A 23,697-nucleotide genomic window follows, 5' to 3' on the forward strand; every position below is an offset into this window, starting at 1 on the left:
CAATGTTGAATGGAATACAGTGGTAGCCTTTAAATTTCATTCCATTCTATAGTTAGGTCATATATAACATGGTTAAAAATGTCTACCAAGTCATAAAGCAATTGAGGAAAAACTATGAGAAAGAAGAAATAACTGATAAACTGATAACTTGATAGTCCTTTTCTTGGTCAGGGAAATAGTGGTCCCTTCTGAATGTCCTGAGATTTATAAACCTTTTCCCCCCTTTTATCAGTTTACCTCCTTGAAAGAAGTAAACAACTAAAAAATGAATAGGCTTTCTTTTCCTGTAGGTTGAGCATAACTCATACTGAGCAAACAAGGAAGTGATATTGAAATTATGAAGAGAAGAAAGTATTTAGGGATTTTTATGATCTAGAAACAGGGATAGAAAAAAATGAGATGGTAAATTATGACGGAAAGAAATTAAAAATTGAAAAATGGTGTTATGAAGAGAAAGAGCAAGGGAGGAAGGACCCTAAATCTGGTATTTTGGACTATTACCACCCAAGTTCATCATTATCAAGACTGACAAATCAAATGCTTCAAAAAGCTGAAATTTCACATTAATTTCTTGGCCCCTTCTCAACATGTGGCAATCTACTAAAAGTAGAAAGACTTTAATGCCTGGCATACCTTAGCTCTCCGCTTATTTGTACTATGACAGTGGTCACTTATTCCAAAACAGAAGCAGCTGGTACATCCCTTTGGATTGGTGGGGTCCAAGTAAAATGACCCCTTCTGGCAAACATTACATTCTGCACCTTCTACATTTTCCTATTAAAGCAAAAAAAAATGGTCAGTTTTTTTTAAGTCCCTCGTAGTATTTTGTTGTTCTCAAATTCTACAAAAATAGGAAGTGTTGGCACATAGATGGTTACAAAACATTAAAAGAAATGGATGGCCAGGGACTGCTTGAGCTTGGGAGTTTTGAGCTTCAGTGTGCTAAGGTGATGGGGTATTTGTATCAAATCTGACACCAGCATGGTAAGCCTCTGAGAGGAGGAGTTGTAAGGCTTCATAAGGAGAAGCAAAGTGGCCCATGTTGAAACTCAGTAGGCCAAAGCTTCTATGCTGATCAGCAGTGGGATGGGGCCAGTGAGTGGCCTAGGTGAAATAGGAAGACCTAGTTTCAAAAAAAAAAAAAGAAAATAAAAGACATTGGATGGCAAAATTCCATACCAGACACATATGAAAAGTACCAAAGATATGGGCAGCTCATGTGCCACCAAAAAAAATTTATTTAATTTATTCTTAATTATATAATATAATTAATCATTAATTAATATTTTAAATTAATTTAATTAACAATTTGTTTTACAATTTATTATAAATGTTGTAAATTAATTAATTTAAAAACTAGTAGCTGTTCTCACAGATGCCATCATTATCAATCAGCTGTTCGGAGTGCTCCAGAACCAGGCTCTCCATTGTCATCACAAAATATACCTAAGTCTTAGAGAAAAAGGACACAGCAGAAGTGGGAGGGTTTTAAATGAGCAAAAAACCAGCTCACTGTTCATGAGACCTATATGTCATCGCTTTTCTGCCAGGGCTCACTGTTCACAAGACCTGTAAGTCATCCCTTTTCTGCTGGGAGGCGGACAGCATGCTTCATCATTGGTATTATGGAATCATTGTTGGTCCCTGTGTTGATCAGAGTTTTCAAGTCTTTCAAAGTCTGTTGTCTTTACAATACTTGCTCTTACTGTATAAATTGCTCTCTCTGTTTTGCTCACTTCACTCTACATCAATTCATATAAGTCTTTACAGGTTTTATTTCCTTTAATGCTTCTTGTATTGGTTTGGAAGGAGGTAAAAGGGAGAGAAAAACCAATTTTTGTTGGTTGAAAAAATTAATTTAAAAAAGAAGGATTTATTAAACTGCTAAGTACAAGACACTGTGCTTTGTACTGGAGCTACAAAGACAAAGCCTTCAGAGAGTTTATATTCACCTTCTCCTAGGGAAAGGAAATAAACATTTATATGTTACCTAGTACATGCCAGGCATTATACTAAATGCTTTACAAATATCTTCTCTGATCCTCACAACAACCCTGAGAAGTAGGTGTTATTATTATTCCATTTTACAGTTGAGGAAACTGAGGCAGAGTTAAATGACTCACAGAATCTGATTTGAACTCAGGTCTTCTTGACTTCTGGCCCCAGCATTCTATCCACTACTTCACCAGTTGCCTGTGGTGTATATTTTCCTACAGTATACACAGAGTATTTTTTTTTTGAGATTACTTTAAGGAAGCCTGTCTTCAGTAGGTTTTTAGCTTGCATCATTAGTTCCCTTTCAGGTGGTCAAGTTTTCTTTTTAAAAACTGCTCATTTCCTATGATTTCTTGCTTTTTCCACAACCACAATATGGAAGCTCTTCTGCCTCACTGCAGAGCCATGGGAATCGGTTGATCATCTTGGCTTTCTATCCTCCCCCCAGCTCCAATACATCTTTGTGCCAGAGCATCGCCAAAATCTGTGACATTCAAAAAGGAACAGAGGTGAAACAGGGCAGGGAGATCATGGGAAGAGGCAACTGTCTGTGTGACAGGGGACTTTCTCTCCTGGGAAAAGGCAAAAGCTAGCAAAGGGGACTTGTTTTCACAGATTCAGTGAAGAATCGGAATTTGAGAATTCTTGTATTTCAGTACTGGGACACTCTCTCCAGTGACAGAGATTGCAACCTAACCATACCCAATCTATACACTGCTGAGGAGCCATGGAGAATAATGAAGAGTGAGCAGCCTCTGAGCTGGGTGGAACTAGTTCAAGGCCCACCTTAGACACACCCTGGCTGTGTGACCCTAGGCAAGTCACTTAACCTCTTGATGCCCTAGGCAACTCTCCAACTGGAAGTTGCAGAGCAGGCACTCGCCTGCATTGATGGGAGAGGTTCCTTACTTGGGTGTTCCCTATACCAATAAAATCACAGGTCCTGGCCCTATCCCTACTGATGAGTTCACATTTCCTTGAATTGTTCTTGTTCAGTTGTTTTCTAGGCTCTCCGTGGCCCCATCTGAGGTTTTCTTGGCAAAGTTACTAGAGTGGTTTACCATTTCCTTCTCTAGTTCATTTTACAGATGAGGAGACTGAGGCAAACAGGATTAAGTGACTTGCCCAGGGTCACACAGCTAGTAACTGTCCAACGCTGGATTTGAACTCAGGAAGACAAGTCTTCCTGATTCCAAGCCCAGTGCTCTATTCATTGTGCCACCTACCTTTCCCTTGAATATTACTCCATGTTTCAATACTTCAGAAACTAATTTTAGCTTTAATACAGACAAGATTGTAACACCCCTGAATTCTGGTCAATTAACTTCAAAAATATCATCCTCTGCTAGATACAACCTTCTAGGGATGCATCACTTAACACTTAGCCAGCCTGGTCCTGGGATGATGGCTATAATACCCATGGCTGGGTCCACACTAAGACTTACAACCCAGTAGAATCTCACAGAACTTACATAATTCTGGCTTTACCTTCCAAAATCCATCTCCAGCACACAATAAGGTATCTCACCTTGGAATGTTAATGGATGATCAGGACTACATATGGCCTAAATATGTCAGCAGGGTTAGTGACATCATACTCAAATGGAAAGGGATCCCTGCTGGCTGTTCTTGACTCAAAAACCCAGAAATTAACATTATCCATGTTATATTTGAAAAAACAAAACATTTCCCAGTTACATTTTAATATGGTTCCTTTGCACTCTGAGTTGTATAGCCTTGGGACTGGCTGTGGAGCCTCAAGTTTGGCACCTCTGACTTAGCTGACAATCAATCAATAAACATTTATTAAGCACCTACTATGTTCCTGCACTGATCCAAGCTGCTAAGCACAGGAAGGCCTGAATTCAGGTACAGCCTGTGATACTTACTAGCTGTATGATTCTGGGCAAGTCATTTAACATCTTTTGGTCTCAGTTTCCTCGTCTATAAAATGAGAATCATAATAGCACCTTTCTGCCAAAGGTTGTTGTAAGGACAAAATTGATAATATTTGTAAAGCACTTTGCAAACCTTATAACACTATGTAAATGCTAGTTATTATTGACAATAATAAATGAAAACAAAACAAAAACCCACCACTTATTTGTTAGCTTCTGATAACTGGTTTGATGTGTCTTACCTTACAAAGGCATACACCTGTCCATGGATCACATACTCCTGGCTCAGTCCCATCTCGGTTACAATTGCAAGGAATACATTCAGGGAAACGGTAAAACCCAGAAGCACAGTGATCACACTGACGTCCTATTATTCGGGGCTTGCATCTTTATAAAATCAAAGGGAGGAAATACTCATTATTTTCCTTAGAGTGTTTTTCCCACATCCACCTGTAATGGGATGCCAGGCAAGGTGCCACACTAAGGCAATTAAACAGATGCTAGCTACACCTAGGAGTCCTCCACATAGTTGCAATTTCAGAGTTACCAGATTTGAGAGAAAGAAACAGCTAGAAGGTTCATTTCATCCATACCTCTACTTTTACAGCAGAGTCCTTATGAGGTTCAGTGATTTGTGGTTGAGACAGCACTTCTATCTTACTTCCCTCTATGCTGTCTCCTACACTCACCGAATAATATAAAAAGTTCCCTCACAGATTGTCCCTTCCAACCTAACTAATTCTGAATGCTGGCAAAAAAATTACCCTGAGAAGGGGTACACAAGGCTCCACCAGATTTCCTAGAACCCCTGCCTTAAAGAGGTTAAATCAGGTTTTCCAGGGGTCATCGAGCAGATGCTGGACTAAGGGTTCTTAACCTTTTTTTGTGTGAGGGATCCCTTTGACAGGCTGGTGATGCCTATGGACCCACTTCTCAGAATATGTTTTAACATTAAAAAAAATAATATATAGGATTACAAAGAAAACCAACTATAGTGAAATACAGTTATCAAATATTAATAAGCAAAAGTTTATGGTTAAGAATCTCTGCCCCAGAGGAGTTATTTGAAGATTGTTCCCTCCTAGATGTGGGAAAATTGGGACATTAATACATTGTTGGTGGAGTTGTGAACTGATCTAACCATTCTAGAGAGCAATTTGGAACTATGCCCAAGGAGCTATAAAACTGTGCATACCCTTTGATCCAGCAATATCACTGCTAGGTCTGCATCCCAAAGAGATTTTTTAAAAGGGGAAAGGACCTATTTGTACAAAAATATCTATAGTAGCTCTTTTTGTGGTGGCAAAGAATTGTAAATTGAGGGGATGCCCATCAATTGGGGAATGGATGAACAAGCTGTGGTATATGATTGTGATGGATACTATTGTGCTATAAGAAATGAACAGGCAGATTTCAGAAAAAACCTGGAAAGACTTGTATGGTCTGATGCTGAGTGAAGTGGGCAAAACCAGGAGAACGTTGTACACAGTAACAGAAATATTGTAAGATGAAGAATTGTGAACGACTCAGCTATTCTTAGCAATATACTGATCCAAGACAATCCAAAATCCCCTTTCTTTCTTCCTTCCTTCCTTCTTTCTTTCTTGTATAAAAATGACTAATATGGAAATGTTTTACATGATTGCACATGTATAACCTGTATCAGATTGCTTACCATGTCAGGGAGTAGGGAGGGGAGAGAAGAAAAAGGGATAGAATTTGGAACTCAAAACCTTTTTAAAAAAAAAGATTTTAAATTGTTTTAACATGTAACTAGGGAAAAATAAAATATAATTATATAAAATGTTGTCTACTCCCTAGTCACTGCCAAAATAACTCCCTACCTTCTTGCTGATATTAAAATTTCTATAGCAAGGGGAAAACCTTTCATTGAACAGTCAGGGATAAAATATGAGAACATGGCTGAGGCAACACTTTAGTAAAAATGAATTACAGTTAGGATATAATCAAAGAGCAACAGTCACAGTATCATAGAATTTTAGAGTCAGATGAGAGCTCAGAGGTCACCTGATCCAATACCCACTCAAATCATGAATTAACACTTATCTCTGACAAAGGGTTGTTCATTCTCTACTCACTGCAAACCTTAAAGTGCCATACAAATGCTAGCTATTGTTATATACATTACTAAAGACAATTTTGTTCCCTTTTGGGACTTTAGGATATTTTTCAACTCTCTTCTAAATACTAGGACATTTTCTGGTATAGACAACTGGTATAGATCCTTCCTTATTCTGACCATTTGGCGGGGTTAAAAGAGAGCAAGACGGCACTGGACACAAAACACAGAGAGAGGAAACTGGGGAGAAAAGATGAACTTCAGGGACTTTTAGTTTGCCTAAGGCTGACTCTGTCTAGCTTCATTTGAGTGAGGGGAAATAGAAGCTGTGCAATGAGCTTTTAAAAATCATCTTATATAGTGAGAAGGCAGCTTTTCACAAAATGTATGAAGATTTTTTTTTGTTTAATTTTTTGATCATGGCTGCTTCGTCTAAGAGAGCTGGTCCCTGGAGATTCTTTAATGGAGGGATCACTATACCTGCTGAATGCTGAGTGGTCCAGATGGTAAGAGCTATAGGAGGAGTTCAGGGGAAGGAAAGATCCCTGTGGGGAGCTGCCAGCAGGAACACATCACCAAGGAAATTAGCTGGGTCTGGGGGATTTGTATCACAGGCTAAAGAAAGGTGGTAAAGAAAGCATCCCTTTGAATATTATTGAAAAACTAAAAATAAATTGTGCATAGGATGGGAATAAGAAGTAAAGACATTTGCGATAGATAAGTTGTAGATTATAAAACTCAGGGCTGGAAAATAGGTTTTTTTTGAGACACAAAAAAGTTAAGTGCTTTGTCCACAGGTAGTAATCAAAAGAGCCAGAATTCAAACTTAAGTATTGCAAATTCATTGCTCACACCCCAGGTTACTCCAAAACGAGTCAGGGAGGAGGTGGCATTTTATGAGCTGGGTAGGAGGGTGGCTGATGACTAGGAGGATGCAGATGGGTCAGGGGTAGGAATGGGATGAGCAGATGAGCTGTGAAGATTTGAAGCAAGTAGAAAATAGGAAGATGGAAAGTCAAGAAATGAAAGACCACTGAGCATATAAATTACTATGCAAATATAGCAACAAAGAAAAAGATTAGTGTGCGTGACAAAAGAAGAATATCAAAAATGTTGTTTTATGGCATTGCATTTGATGTCAAAAGATCTCAGTTCAAATCTCCCCTGTGCTCTTTAGTATCTACGTGATTTTGAGCAACTCGTTTTATTTCTCTGAGACTCAGTTTCCTAATCTATAATATGAGGTAATTGGACCTCTAAGGTTTCTATCAATTGTATATATAACAGAAAGAGCATTGAATTTGGAGCCTGGGTTTGAATCCAAGCTCTGCCACTTTCTACTTGTGTGATCTGGAAAACGTTAGACCCGATGGCCTTTAAAGTCTCTCCCAGCATTGAACCCTGGGGTCTGCTTATGTTTCAAGACCCTTGGGTCCTCACTGCTCTAAAATAAACCTGACCTTGAGACATTCCTCCAGGTGAAATTTCTGCTTCTAAGGGAGCTGCCCTGATTGACATTTCAGAGGTTGCCTACAGGCAGACAGATTTTAGCAGATGCACATCCCATGGCACATGAAAACTCCAGGATAGCTGCAGTAGGGTTGCAGTTCAAGTGAAAGTCATCTCTAAGGCAATGCGCACAATGCCAACAATTATATAAGAACCAGCATAAAAGATGTATGTGAATGTGCACATGAGCATACATCAGAAATTCTGGCCAAGTGGGCAGGCTCTTTTTAACTCAATAAGTACCATCGGAAACAAACAAACAAAAAAGACCCTCAACTTAACTCAAAGCCCCCCACCCATTCATATATGAACAATTATTCAGTGAAAGACTAATATGCGCATAGCACTATCTTAGACATCGCTGTGGTCTGGCAGGGCTCAGGGAGAGGGGGCTAGAGGGGTGGGGGAGTGGGGAGAGACACTCCAAAGGCAATACAATCAAATATAAGACTAATTAATCTCCTGACCTTGAGGAACTTACATCAGTAGTTGGGAGGCAGGACATATGACCTATGAGTTAATACTGCATATGACTGGGTGTGTAAGATCATATATGTGTCTAGGGGTCAGGGAATATTCCAGAGAATATCCAGAGTTTTTGCAGGAGAGTGAGATGAGATGAGGCTGGAGAGACAAGATGGTTGTGGAAGTCCTTGGATATTAGGTGAGGGTCTCTAGAATCTTCTCCTTAGGCATTTGGGAGCCACTGAAAATTTTTCAGCAGAGCAGTAACGTAATCTATGCTTCACGAAGATTATTCTAATGGCAGTTAGCAGAATGGGTTGGAGTGGAGAGAGGGGGCAGAAAGATCTGTTGAGGAGGCTATCGCAATTGTCCAGACATACAGTAAGGAGAGTCTGTACTGCAGTGGTGGTCATGGGAGCATGGAAGTGAGGACAGGTGCAAGAAGTGTTGTGAAGATGGAGCTGTCAGGGCTTGGTAGCTAATTAATTATGAAAGATGAAAAAGAGCAATGCTAACCTCAAAGTTTCAAAGGTGGGGACAGAACGAATGGCATTCTTCCAGACGAAAACAGTGAAGCCAGTTGTTTGGTTTTCAGTTGCATCCGACTCTCTGTGATCCCATTTGGAAAAGATACTGCAGCGGTTTGCCATTTCCTTCTCCAGCTCATTTACAAAGGAAGAACTGAGGTAATCAGGGTTCAGTGACTTGCCCAGGGCCACACAGTTAGTAAGTACCTGAGGCTGGATTTGAACTCAAGTCTTCCTGACTCCAGGTCTGGCACATTACCACCTGGCTGCTCAGTAAAGTCAGCGAGGAGTATATTTAAAGAGAAAGGTAATTAGTTTGCCCTTGAATTGATTCCAATAGCTGCCTATTGGCTCCAGGATCAAATATAAAATCCTCCGTTTGGCTTTTAAAGCCCTCCACGATCTGGTCCCTTCTTACCTTTCCAATGTCTGACACCTCCTCCTGCCCCACCCCCACATACTCTGCAATCCAGTGACTTTGGCTTCCTTTCTGTTTCTCCCACCACGCACGCCAGCTCCTGACTCTGGGCATTTTCACTGGCTGTACCCCATGCCTGAAACACTCTCTTTCTTCACCTTCACTCCTGACTTCCTTGGCTTCCTTCAAATCTCAGCTAAAATCCCACCTTCTGTTCCCAGTTCCTCTTAATTCTGCACCAGTGATGTGCAGCTTCCCAAGCTGAGACCTGCATCAGCTGAGATGCTTTGGGGCTGTGGGGCTGGAAGCACCTCAAGCTGGTGGTTTAGTCGGTATAATGACAGTGTCAGAAAGGGCTGGGGAAAACAGCAGCCTTCCTATGGATTGTCTCCAATTCATCCTATCTATACCTAGTTTGTACACAGTGTTGGCGTGTTGTCTCTCCCATTAGACTGTGAGCTCCTTGAGGGCAGGGACTGTCTTTACCTTTCTTTGTACTCCCAGAACTTAGCACAGCACTTGTTTAATAAATGTTAGCTGACTGACTGACCAAGAGGCAGTGTAACATTGTGAATACAAGGAACCTGTCTGCCCCTTTAATATCTCAATGCTCTACATTAGTAGTATCAAAATCAAATAGAAACAAGTGCCTGTGGGCCACACATTGACTTTGAAAACCACAAATTAACACTATCTCTGTTGCACTATGTTTTTATGTATTTTGTTAGATGTTTCCCAATTACATTTTAATCTGATTCTCACACGCTCAGATTTGTGGGCGAATTTGTCACCTCAGCTCTAGTCCACACTCTAAGACTCTGGAATTGCTGAGAAGGTAACAACACACATTGGTAGAGTTGACTTACTTGGAAGTTCCCTAAACAAGTGAAATGTTAGGTTATTATCACTAGACAGAGGGCAGGGCATTGAAATAAGTGATTAGGGGGGCTGGCTGATTACTTCGTACTTCTTTCTGGGTTGCTGTAGCCCGAGTATTTAAAAGAAGAAACAAGGACAGTGTAAGTAAGCAATAGTATCCCAGCGGTCACAGGGAGCTCTTGTAGCAAGAGAAAGCCTTGATTCTTGCATATATGTTATGGGATATTTTCTTTATTGCTTTTTGGGGGGGGTGGGGAGAAATAACATCAGGGGAATAGTAGCATCTGTGTCCCCAAAGTGTTGTGTGTATCTTCTGTGTCTCTGCTGTCCAACCCAGGATACCTGGGGGAGGGGCTATGTTGAAAGGAAGTTTCAATGGATCCTATCCCAGAGAATACTCTGAGTTATTCCTTCTCTTGGCAAGGACATTACAGAAGATGCCTTACCATCTACTTTGTCTGGGTACCCTAAGGACTATGGGGCCTTTCTATCTGACTTGCAGCTGACACCTCCTATACATGTAAACTCCCCACCCCCACCAGCTGCTCCCCATTAGAATGTGAACACCTCGAGAACAGGGAACAGTTTACTTTTCTATTTATATCCCCAGCACTTAGCATTGTGCTTTGCATCCAGTAAGTGCTTAATAAATGCTTTTCATGGACTCATTCATGCATGCATACATTCATCCCTGAGCCAGTCATCACAGAATCTTGTCATGAAAGCTGAGAAATTAGTAAGGAGATTGTGGTAATAAAGCAATAAAAGCCTGAAACTAGGGTAGAAACAGTGAGAACAGAAAGGAACAGATAGATTCAAAAGACACACAGTGAAATCAGAAGACAGATTTCATGGGTGTAAGTCACAAATGTTCCAGTATTTTGTGTGTAGATATCTGCTGCCGTTGTGGCAAAGCAGCTGTCCATATGTTGGCATCTAGGTGGCACAGTGCATAGAGAGCCAGGCATGGAGTCAAGAAGACTCATCTTCCTGAGTTCAAATCTAGCCTCAGACACTTACTAGATGCGTGACCCTGGGCAAGTCACTCAACCCTGTTAGCCTCAGTTTCCTCCTATGTAAAATGAGCTGGAGAAGGAAATGGCAAACCACTCCAATATCTCTGACAAGGAAACCCCACATGGGGATGCGAAGAGTGCAACACGACTGAAAACAACTGAACAACAAAGTTGCCCATTTAAGACATAGTGCAGGTGAGACTGAGCTATCCACAGCTCCAATTTATCTAGAAGAACAAGGGTGGAGGAATGGGAAGGTAGCTCAGGTTACCCCCACACCTTGCTTAAAAACTTCTTGGGGTTAACGACAAACTGTGAGAGATTCTTTGCTTGAGCTCAGACTCTTTCCTTGGATCTGTCTGATTGATATTAGTTGATCTTCACTTGGCCTCCTACTCTGGATTCTGACTGCTCCCTTGGATTCCATTGAGACATTATTGGTGACTATTTTCTCCTAGTATACTGACACTCCTCAAGCCTCTTGGTTTCTTTCTGAACTCTTATCTCCCAAATTACCAAGTGATTTCACCTGATCATATGACTCATCCTTATTTGACAGAACTTCCCCTTCTGCCATTTAAATTAGCAATAAAACTTTGATAGTGCTAAAAAAAAATCCATAGAAATACATGTGAAAAAAATCTGAAATGCAAGAGAACTGTAGTATCTCTGTATCAAATTCACTACTCATGGCACTTTAGTTATGTTTGAAACCAAAAGTCAAAAGAAACTAACAATAGATAATACTTATAACACTTGAAGCTTTGCAAAGCCCTTTATAAATACTATCTAATTTCATTCTCACAACTCTTGTGATAGAAGTACTATTCTTATCCCCATTTCAGATGAAGAAACTGAGGCTGAAAGAGGTAAAATATCTTGCCCAGGGTCACACAGCTAGGATGTTTCTGAGGCAAGATTACAAACTCAGGTCCTCCTGATTCCCGAGTCCAACAAACCCTGGTCACAGTGTCCACACAATATACTCACTAGATCAAGCTTCCTCCAAACAAGAGAATCAGATTAGTGACAAATCTCTCATAATTACTCCTATTTGCTACCTAGCTATGTTGGCTTTTCTTAAGAAGAAGAGCAAGAAAGTAAAATGGATGTTTGATGAGGCTTTACAAATAATTGAGGAAAAAAGGAAAGGAAAAGGGAAAGGGAAAGGAGAAAGGGAAAGATATACCCAATTGAATGCAGAATTTCAGAGAATAGCAAGGAGAGATAAGGTTCTCTTAAATGAGTAACGCAAAGAAGAAGAAGAAAACAGTGAATGGGAAAGACAAAAAATCTCTTCAAGAAAATTAGAGATATCAATGTTTCATGCAAGAATGGTAGGGACTTAAAGGAAGTAGAAGAGATTAAGAATAGGTGGCAAGAACATACAAAAGAACCATATAAGAAAAAGCTTAACATCACCAATAACCACAATGGTGTGGTTACTGATCTAGAGCCAGACATCCTGGAGAACGAAGCCAAGTGGGGCTTAGGAAGCACTGGTAACAATAAGGCTAGTGACAATAATGGAATTCCAGTAGAGCTATTTAAAATCCTAAAAGATGATGCTGTTAAAGTGCTATACTCAACATGCCGGCAAATTTGGAAAACTCAGCAGTGGTCACTGGATTGGAAAAGATCAATTTACATACCAATCCTAAAGAAGAATGATGCCAAAGAATGTTCTTATCACTGCACATTTGTGCTCATTTCACATGCTGTGAAGGCTATACTTAAGATTCTGCAAGCTAGGCTTCAGTAATATGCAAACCAAGAATTACCAGAAAAGCAGGCTTTTCAAAGAGGCAGAGGAACTAGAGACCAAATTGCCAACATTTGCTGGATTATGGAGAAAGCAAGAGAGCTCCAGAAAAGTATCTACTTCTGCTTCATTGACTACACTAAAGCCTTTGACTGTGTGGATCACAACAAAATATGGCAAGTTCTCAAAGAGATGAGAATACCAGACCATCTTACTTTTCTCCTGAGGAACTTGTATTCGGGCCAGGAAGCAACAGTCAGAATTGAACATGGAACAATTGATTGGTTTAGGATTGGAAAAGGATTAGCTGTGTATTGTTACCTTATTTAACTTATATGCAGAGTACATCACAAGAAATGCCAGGCTGAATGAATCAAAAGTTGGAATTAAGGATGCTAGGAGAAATATCAACAATCTCAGATATGTAGACAATACCACTCTGATGGCTGAAAGTGAAGAATTAAGAAGCCTCTTGATGAAGGTGAAAGAGGAGGGTATAAAAGCTGGCTTGAAGCTTAACATCAAAAAAAACCTAAGATCTTGGCAATTGGTCCCATCACTTTTTCACAAATAGAAGGAGAAGAAATGGAAGCAGTAACAGATTTTATATTCTTGGAATTAAAGATCACTGTAGACTGCAGCCATGTAATTAAAAGACCCTCCTTGTACAGAAACTTATAGCAAATCTGGACAGTATAGTAAAAAGCAAGGACATCATCACCTTGCTGACAAAGAACTGTTTTTCCAATAGCAACGTGAGAGTTGGACTACAAGGAAAGCTGACCACCTTTGAATTGTGGTGCTGGAGAAATCTTTTGAGAGTCCCTTGGACAGCAAGGAGATCAAATCAGAAATACTTAAAGAAATTAATACAGGCGATTCACTGGAAGGTCAAATACTGAAGCTGAAGCTTTAAACACTTTGGCCATATAATGAGAAGGCAGGTGACTCATTGGAAAAAACCATTATGTTGGGAAAGATTGAAGGCAAAAGGAAAAGGGGGATGGCAGAGGATGAGTTGGATAGATAATGTCACGGAGGCAATGAACATTAGCTTGGACAGATTTTGGAAATAGTGGAGGACAAAAGAGACTGGCGTGCTATGTCCATTGGATTATGAAGAGTCGGACACAACTGAATGACTTAACAATAACAACTTTTTTTTTCTCTTATCTTCTCTTTCTTCTTCTTGCTATAGAAAATGCCTTGGTGACTTTTCTGTATTACTAGGCTTTTCTGTGTTCCTCACCTCTCAGTTGTACACTTTGTGAACTTTTTCCTTCATTTATGCAAAGAACATGATTGAGGGCAAGCCCCAATAATGTGTAATGTTTTTTGCAGCCAATAAGACTTTTTATTATTTTTCATTAGTTTTAACTATTTCTTTTTTTCTTAACATCTCTTATATTACACCTTGAAATGGCATGACATGCTTATGTTGGCATTTCAAAGCTCCTGGAGGCTTTGCTTCCCTTTTTGTTATTTTGTCTTTCATCACTGGTGATCAAGGGACCTTGCAGTAATGTCCCTTTGATATGCATAGAGCTTTAATGGCTCACCCTTCGCTCTGAATGTTTGCTGTTGCTTGGATTTCACTTTCCATTACTAACCAGTGTCATATAAAAGATCCTATTTCCTCTGTTTGTTTTTCCAAAGGGGAAAAACAACTCTCCTTTCATTTATTATCACAATCTTCCAACTTTCAGGTCAGATCTCTGTTTTTTTCTAAGCCACCACACTACAGAGATTTATTTTCATAGGAAACATAGTAGCTCTGAATCAATCTCTGCCAATGGCAGCCCACTGAAGTTCCTGGTAAAGGTTTTCTTACAAAAATAGACCATATTGAATGTCTCTTTTAGTCGTGCTAATGTCCTCGTTATCAACCCTTAAAAGAACAACAAACAAAGAAACAAAAAACAATGCTCAGGTTGTCAAGGGGAACGGAAGGATTTTGAAATTCCTGATTTCCAGTCTTCTCTTTTGTGGTCTCTCCCCAACGCCCCCCCCCAGCTCCCCTCGCCCCTTGGCCAATTTAAGGCTATTCTACTGACTACTGTACTACCCTTTGGATCATTTTTCCCCTACTCTGGAGCTTTGTTTCAGACATGCATCCTGACCAATTAATCATAGCTCAGACTCTACACACAGAATTGGCAAAGGTTTGCACAGCTAACTTTGTGGGTTTTTTCCACAATTTTTTGCTATTTCACTCTCAAGAGATTTTTATCAAGATAGATTCATGCAACTGAATCACAGAACCATAGAATCTCACAATTAAAAGGTGTCTTCTAAGTCACCTGGTCCAACTCCCACCATATTTGAAGGAAGAAGAAAAGGAATCATTTGAGGAATGACTAGAAGATACCTCAGAGAGGAGTTAACTGATGGAGCAAAGTCCTAGGGAAGGTAGAAAGGAATGAGGTGGACAAGACCAGAGGTGGATGGCTTAGCCTTAGAAACAACAAGACATTTACACTTTTTCCTCTGAGACTGGAAAAAGTAGAGGATCAATGCAAAGAAATACACTGAAGTAAAGAGAAAGGCAAATGAAGGGTCTTAAACTAGATATCCTCTTCTCTGCCAAGTAAGAGGTATAATCATCTGGGACAAAAGGCAGTGTAGAGTAGTGAGAGTGGGATGGACTTAAAGTCAGACCTGCCTTTGAATGTCAGCTCTGATACTTCCTAGTTGTGTGACCCTGGGCAAGTCATCTAACCTCTCTTAGCCTCCTCATCTATAAAAACAGGGATTTTTATCCTATACTATTGCTGTAAGGATCAAGAGACAATGTACATATGTGCTTCATAAAGCCTAAAGGGATATATGAGTACATATAAAATAATAATAATATATAATGAATGATTTGTGAATAATTATTATTTTCTACTAGAAGGTCTGGAGCTAGGAGAGAAGAGTGAGTCTGGGACAGTTACTTGGAGGATTGACTCTAGGAAATTAACAAAAGGAAAAAAGGATCATTAAACAGCTGCCAAAGGAAAGCTGGAGTAGGACAACAGAAATGTTTAGTGGCACAGATGCACCAGAATCACTCTATAATTCTGGAAGCATTAGTCTGGGAGTGGGAACAAAGAAAATTTGGTTTGGGCAGCTAGGTTGGTGCAGTGGGTAGAGTGCTGGGTCTGGAGTCAAGAAGACTTGTCTTCATGAGTTTGAATCCAGCCTCAGACACCTACTAGCTCTTTGACCCTGGCAAGTCACTTAACTCTGTTTGCCTCAGTTTCCTCATCTGTAAAATGAGCTGAAGAAGGAAATGTCAAAGCATTTCAGAATCTTTGTCAAAAAACAATCCCAAACAGGGTCACAGAGAGTCATACATGACTGAAAAATGACTCAACAACAACAAAAGTTTGGTTTGATTAATGAGACTGAAGTATACCCCGAATCTTAAAAAAATGAAGCTATTTCTTTTCTTCTCTTTAGCATCTGGAACTGTGGATCACTCTCTTCTTCTGGGTACTCTGTCTGTCCTCTCTGTTTTCATGGGACTAATCTCCCTTGCTACTAATCTCTCTTCTTATTTGTCTCACCCCTCCTTCTCAGTCATAAAGAATATTGGAGGGGGGCAGCTAGGTGGCCCAGTGGATAGAGCACCAGCCCTGAAGTCAGGAGGACCTGAGTTCAAATCCGGCCTCAGACTAAGCACTTGACACTTACTAGCTATGTGACCTTCCCTGGGAAAGTCACTTAACCCCAAATGCCTAAAAAAAAATATATCTATATCTATATCTATATATATATATATCTATATCTATATATATATATATGTGTGTGTGTGTGTGTGTGTGTGTGTGTGTGTGTGTGTGTGTGTGTGTGTGTATGTATATATATATATGTGTATGTATATATATATGTGTATATATATGTGTGTGTGTATGTATATATATATGTGTATATATATATATATATATATATATATATATATATATATTGGAATATTGTTAGATGTTACATAAGAAGTACATGGTTTTAACTTCACATTCGTGCATTTTAACTTTAAAATCATAAGCTACCTACAAGTAGAATCTGCCTCTTTTTTGTTCTTCAGGATATCTTTGAGGGGTTTAGAGTCACTACTAGAGTCACAGATTATTTAAAAAATTCTCCATGGGAAGTAAGCCAAGTATTTATCATAGAGGCATATAAATGCTTTCCCTAACAGAACCAATCAATCAAGCAACATTTATTAAATGCCTACTCTGGGCTAGGCACTGTGCTTAGCATACCACTCAGTACAATCTATGATCCTAGGTCTGAGTTTTCGTCCTAGTATGGGCAAATAATGACTATTTTCCATAATCATCCAATAGAAGCTATGAGGTAAACATGGTGGCCAACATTCCATTGCTACTCAAGAAGTGTTTAATATCAGCGACAAACATGTGAAGAGGCGTATCATCTCTTCTGTCAGGTGTCACTTCAGGTAACTCACCTGCACTGTCCATTGTTTCTGTCACACTCCGGGGCACTTAGAGCTCCTATCCTGGAGCAGTTGCAGCCTTTGCACCCAACCAATGGGTGGTAACTGAAGGACTGCTTTTCACATACTTCACACTGAGGCTTGACTGTGCGAGGGGGGCAGATGCACTTTCCAGTCGTCTCATCACAAAGGCGCTGGCCACAGTGGCACACTGGTCAGGAGGCAAATACATCTATTTCAATGGGACAACCTTATTTTATTGTGTCCTATTTGTGTTGCTTTCTCCCAGATTTGTTTCAAAGGGACCTGACGAACAAAAGACTTTGCTTTATGCTCAAGGAATCTCTTTGTGTGGATATTCTCAAAGAGGTTCCTATTCCCCCAAGACCATGTTACTCAGTCTCACTAGCAGCCTCATTACATTATCTTTGATTCAAATGTGACAGTCCATGCCCAAAAAGCTGCCTCTCTCATTAACAGCTGATGCTCACAGTAACAAGCAACTCTAGAAGCATGCTACAATTAGCTTATAGAGAGCAAGGATTTGGAGATAAAAGTCTTGGGTGTGAATCCTGACTCTCTCACTTACTACCTTGTATGACCGGGCGAGCCATGTAACCCATTCAATGGGCCACAGTTTCTTCATCTGTAAAATGAATAAGTTCGACTAGATGCCCTCCCAGGTTTCCTCCCAGGTCCAAATCTATGAATCTATGATCCCATGATTATTCTTCATCACCAGGGTATCATTTTATGGCAGAATTCTAAGGGAAAATGGGATTTCCCTCTCATTCAACAATGCCCACAAAAGATGGTGGCAGCGATGCTAAGTTCAGATGCTAACTTCCATTCTGGAACTCAACCTTATGACTCTCTTAAACTGTCCTCATACTACCAAATAACTCTGACCTCTAGGTAGTGGTCTCAATTTTGGATGACGTGAATCACAGATTTTTTTTTTTATAAGTAGCTGACTCATTTCTAGGACAATGATAAAGAGGTCTAGGCTTTGAAACCAGGGCATCTCTATGCTTCTCCTGAGTTTTCTACCTGACTTCTCTTCATCTTAGAACTAGATCACATGTGAAGTCTGGATTCAGTCAAAGGGCTTCACTTGAGGACCTAGAGAGACTTGAGGCCACAGGTTCCCCATCCCTCAACTAGATCAGAGATCAGAGATGAAAGTGCCCTAAGAGATGCCAATGCCCTCATTTCATCCCAGCTTTACTCCTTACAACCTATGTGGCCTTGAGCGAATACTTCATTTCTCTAGGTCTCAGTTTCTTCATCTAAAATGAGGAGGTTGAACTAGATGATGTCAAAGGTCCCTTCTGGCTCTAAATGCCAGGATCTTATGCCCCTACTGTATAGCTACTGTTACTCACCTATGAAATGAGCATTTCTCTCTTGTGTTTTATAACTAATTATAGTATTGGGACCAAGATTTTTCCCCTTTTCTAACTTTCTTGTCCAGGAATGAACCAATGTGGGAAATCTTTCTAAAAGACTTACCAGCCAGGATAGCTGAGATCTAATTAAAGACAGTAAAGGAAATGCAAGGTTTGGGCTAATGGGTGCATTCCTGCTCATTTTATTTGCTCAGATAGGTCTGGGAAAATGTTGATTTTCCCTTTTCTCAGACAGGTGATATGGAAATTGATAAGTCTCTTTGACCAAGATTTGGGTGATCCAAGTCATATACCCCAAGACATACATTGTAATATAGCCCAGCCTCTCACTGTAATATTAATTTTCTCACTAATTGTTAACCAGTCAGATCTGATTGCCACCTTGAGGAACACCTGCTTTTCCAAAGGCATATAAACTGTGAGCCCAATACCATGACGGGTCTTTGGTCTAAGAGAGATGGCCAAAGGACCATCCTTTTATTAATAAACATGCAGACCTTATTAATAAAATGATTAAATTATACAGAAATTATGTCTCTTGAGCCTTTTTAAATGTCACACTTGCTCACTACCTGAACTGAAATTTCTTTGTTTTGTGAATAGAACCAGACTGAGGTTTCTAAGACATTTGGTGCCGGAGATCATTCATTTCCACCCTTTTCCCTCCTGGCAGCACTGATTGTGCTGCATGAGTCACATCTCTAGCTTCAAAATAAACAAAAAATTGGAGAAACCATTTAGCTGAGGGAAGAATGAAAGTGCCCCAGGCCTTCTGGAACAGGAACTCACATTTACAGAATGGAAAACCATAGTAGCCAGTTTGACATCGGGTACACTGACGACCAATGACATTGGGTCGGCACTGGCACTGTCCCCTCTCTGGGTTACATGTAGGGCTCACGGCCCCCATCGCATGACAATTGCAAGGTAGGGCTCCATTGTTATAGAAGGTGACCAGGGAGCGGGCAGAGTCCTTACAGAATCTCGATGATGTCAGAGGGCTAGGAAAAAGACAAATAACACCATGTTGTCCTCTGTGCTGCTCTCAGAAACCATCCCCATTAACTGCTGCTGCATCAGTGACTCAAAAGCACCGATGACAAATTTGCACAGATGGGCATCCTGAGAGGTCAATTTAGTAAATTGGTCAATTCAGGGAAAAGACATGCTCACCAAAGCTTCCAGATTTGTCATTTCAAATTTGGCTCAGCTGCCATTGATAGAAGAGCAGCAGGGAGGGTGGGTTATTCAAGGGCATAACGCCATTCAGATAGCAAACTTACTTGAGATTGGATATGGATGGCAGATTCAAGTTTTCAAGATTCACAGACCTCCTCCCCCGCCAGCTACAGGCTATTTTCCAAAGTGATGCTTACTCAATGTAAAAACTGTTTCCTCCACAATTATTGATAAAATCAAACGACTTGTCCACTGACTTCTTATGAAGCATGTGGTAGCCATAGTTCTCTGCTGGAACAACTAGGACCTGGCCCTAAAAAAAAAAGTCTTTATGTTCCAGACACCAAGAGAGACATTAGTACCTACTCAGTGAGGTCAAGATTATAAGAACAATTAATTCACATTTATATAATACCTTAAGGCATATGAAGAAATTTCTTCCTAACAATTCTGTCCCCATTTTACAGAAGAGGAAAATGAGCTGAGAGTTTAAATTATACAACTGACAAGTATCAGACAAGATCTCCTCTAGCAATAAGCAATTAGATTATGCAATAAGATTAACAATAAGCTCTAATATTATGTCCACTTTAAAATACATGTTGCTCTTTGGTCAACAGTGTATGTATATATTGAAAGGATTAGAAAAGTGACTCAGACAATCACCTTAGCATCTCCCCTCTCCTCCTTAGATAGAACAGTTTTCTCTAACATTAATGGGATTCTTCTTTGAAGGTTATTTCCTCTTATTAAAACAACACTCTTCCTATTACACTCCTTTGTCCCTATGAAAGGGAACATGGTAACTTGATATTGTCCCAGTATTTGTTCTCAGAAATTATCTCTGTAAAATGCTACATCAGGATTAAGAGCAGGGTAGGTTGCCATTTTTATATCTTAACCTTAAAGTATGAGTAAAAACATTAAAAATAAATTTTAAACTTAAAAAAACCAAAACAAGCCTGTTTTCTAATTTTTAAATTGTTGTAATATTTATTAGAAACAAAACCAACTTTTTCAGTATCATACCATTGTTGCTGAGTGACTTTTAAAAATTACAAACTTGAAGGAAAGGCCCTAAAGTCTTTGTAGCTAGGGACCCCAGAGAACCTTAATAGCCACATTATAGATGTAATAAAAATATGAACAATGGCATGGAGGTGGGAAAATACGGGGTGTGCTTAGGAACAGAAAATCAGTTTGGCTGAAGGCTAGAATCATACCTGCTCAGTGAGTGCATTCTCCAGCGCAGACATCTTGCTCTGAATGGCTTGGTCCTTTTAGCCCTGGGACTCCTGCTTACCTATGCCACCACAACCTGTCCTTCCCATCCTCCCCCACCCTCATCCTCACTGGTGAGTGCTTCTCATAGCTCACTGCCTCTAGACTGGCTCCAGCCATGCTTCAGTGTGCACCCTGACCACCTTCTCACCTTTTACCCTCCTGGATGCCTGTCTTCTTACTCTCCATATTTCTTATAGTATTTTTTCTTTTTTTTTTTTGATTAGGCACTTGGGGTTAAGTGACTTGCCCAGGGTCACGCTAGTAAGTGTCAAGTATTTGGTCTGAGGCTGGATTTGAACTCAGGTCCTCCTGACTTCAGGGCTGGTGCTCTATCCACTGTGCCACCTAGCTGCCCCCAGATTTCTTGCTCTGGAATCATAAAGGAATCACAACTATCATTGCTACAGGAAAAGATGTGTCTATACAATTAATAATAATAATAACAACAACATTTATATAGCATTTACTGACAGCTACATGGCACAGTGGCTAGAGTGAAGACCCTGGAGTCAGGAAGACTCATATTCCTGAGTTCAAATCTGGTCTCAGACACTTACTAGCTGTATGACCTTGGGCTGTATAACCCTGTTTGCCTCAATTTCTTCATCTGTAAAATGAGCTAAAGAGGGAAATGGCAAACCACTCCAGTATCTTTGCCAAGAAAAACCCAAATGGAGTCACAAAGAATCAAACATGACTGAAAAATATCTGAATAAGCTTGGTTTGGGTATATGTTGAGTATAAGGTACCATTGGTATATCAAGGTAGAGATGGAGCCAGTCATACTTGTAATATGTGACTGCGTATAGTTAATATAAGTACACACATATATCAAGCATATACTATAATACTATGTTTGATATATTTACAGCACAGATGTTTACAAACTTTTAAAATTATCAGTACTATGCCTTGAACTGACTCTGTCAAGATATAAATTTTTTTTTAAATAAGCAAATAGTAAAAGTGGCAGACCACAGATCAACAAAGACAAAGGAGGAACAAAGTTGGAGAGAAATAAACTGAACATACCAGCATCAAGGATTTTCCATCTGGAACCCTCACGGTCACTGAGAAGTCTGGTTCATGGAGGTCCAGGTTAGTCTGACTCTCTGCAGTCACTAAATTCCGGCAGCCAAACACTTGAGGGCAGAAAGAGGCACTGAAAGTACCTATACGGAGATGGAATCAACTAAATTAACAAGCATTTGTCAAGCACCTATTTCATGCCAGGCACTATGCCGCTGGGAGATTGGCATCCCCCCCTAAAGTGAGACTGGTTGTTGCTTTTAAGGATCTTACTTTTTAATGGTGGAGGCAATTTGTACACAGTAAATCTTAACTTACTGTTCCAATGTACATATATAAGCATATGTAAGATTCATACAAAGTCGATACAAGGTAACTGCAGAGGAGAAAGCACTTTAATTGTAGAGGAGAAAGCTAGGGCAAGCAGAAAACGTTTCCTGTAGAGTCTTGAAGGAAGACAGGGATTGATTTATCTCCAAGTTTAATGAGCATGTTATCTAGGTTTCTTCCAAGTCATGAAGCCAGCCAATCGACAAGCATTAATTAAGTGCTTACTATATGCCAGGCATTACTTATTACATACAAAGTAAGTGCCAGGGATAAAAAGAAAGACAAAAACATTCTCTTAAACAACCTCACATTCGAATTAGAGGAGATGAGTGCAGAAAACTGTACATAGAAGATATAGACAGTGTAATAGCAGAAGGAAGGCACTAGCGGTAGAGGGTTTCTGAAGAACTCAGCTTTGAAGGAAGCCAGCCAATGAGGAGCAGGAGGAGGTGAGAAGGGAGAGCATTCCAAGAATGGTGGACAAGATAGGGAAAAGGCAAGAAACTGAGAGTAGGGTCACTTGCAAGAAGGCTATTGTCACCAGACCATAGACACTGTAGAGAGGGGAAGAGTATAAGAAAATTAGAAAGGTAGGAAGGGCCCAGGTTGTGAAGAGTTTTAAAAAGCCATAGGATTTTATATTTGATCTGGGAGGTAACAGGGAGCCACTGGGACTTAATGAGTGTTAACATGGTTGGAGCTGCTATTTAGGAAAATTGCTTTGGCAGCTGTGTGAAGGATGGATTGGAGTTGAGAGGGGATTGAGGTAAAGAGATTGATGAAGAGGCTACACTGTTAAGGTGACAAATGATGAGGGTGGTAGCTAGGTGAGAGGAGAAAAGGAGATGTAGGAGAGATATTGTGGAGATAGACATGACAGGACTTGGCAGGTGTGTGAAGTGACAATGAAGAGTAGGGTAAGAGATGGGGTGGGGGAGGAAGGGGGAGACTGACCAGTGAAGGGAGTAAAAGTGGAGTCAAACAATTAGGTCCAAATCTCAAAGAGATCAGAGAAGGAGGAAAAGGGACCACATGTGCAAAAATATCTATAGCAGCTCTTTTTGTAGCAGCAAAGAATTAAGGGCTGTCACTTGGGAAATGGCTGAACAAATTATGGCATATAGACATAATGGAATACTATTAATGATGAAAGGGAAGATTTCAGAGAAGCCTAGGAAGACTCATATGAACTGAAGCAGAGGGAAGTGAGTAGAACTAGGTGAACAATTTATATTATAATATCCACATTATAATAAAATTATAAAGACAAATCTCTTTGGGACTTAAGAACTTTGATCAACATTAACACTAAATACAATTTCATAGGACCAATGATGAAGCACACTACTCACCTCCCGATAGAAAGGTAATGCACTAGAGATGCAGGATGAAAGACTTTTTTGGACATGGTCAAATTGGGGATTTGTTTTGCTTGATCATACAGATTTGTTACAAGGGATCTGTTTTTCTTCTTTT

The 23,697-nt window shown here is 40.0% G+C and overlaps 1 protein-coding gene across 2 annotated transcripts in view; it reads right to left on the reverse strand.

Moving 5' to 3' along the window:
* The window catches only part of LAMA3 (laminin subunit alpha 3), a 319,129-nt gene that overhangs the window by 92,350 nt on the left and 203,082 nt on the right, over positions 1–23,697 (reverse strand). For both annotated transcript variants that reach the window (XM_078153463.1, XM_020968691.2), the window contains 6 exons: positions 21,895–22,034; positions 19,776–19,891; positions 19,189–19,400; positions 17,003–17,201; positions 4,136–4,280; positions 634–774 (listed from right to left, as the gene is read on the reverse strand). In XM_078153463.1, the coding sequence (XP_078009589.1) occupies positions 634–774; positions 4,136–4,280; positions 17,003–17,201; positions 19,189–19,400; positions 19,776–19,891; positions 21,895–22,034 (953 nt within the window). The remainder of the gene's footprint in view (positions 1–633; positions 775–4,135; positions 4,281–17,002; positions 17,202–19,188; positions 19,401–19,775; positions 19,892–21,894; positions 22,035–23,697) is intronic.

Source organism: Phascolarctos cinereus, unplaced genomic scaffold (genome assembly GCF_003287225.1).
Source record: "Phascolarctos cinereus isolate Bilbo 61053 unplaced genomic scaffold, phaCin_HiC Scaffold_4;HRSCAF=312, whole genome shotgun sequence".
NCBI classification, from domain to species: Eukaryota; Metazoa; Chordata; class Mammalia; order Diprotodontia; family Phascolarctidae; genus Phascolarctos; species Phascolarctos cinereus.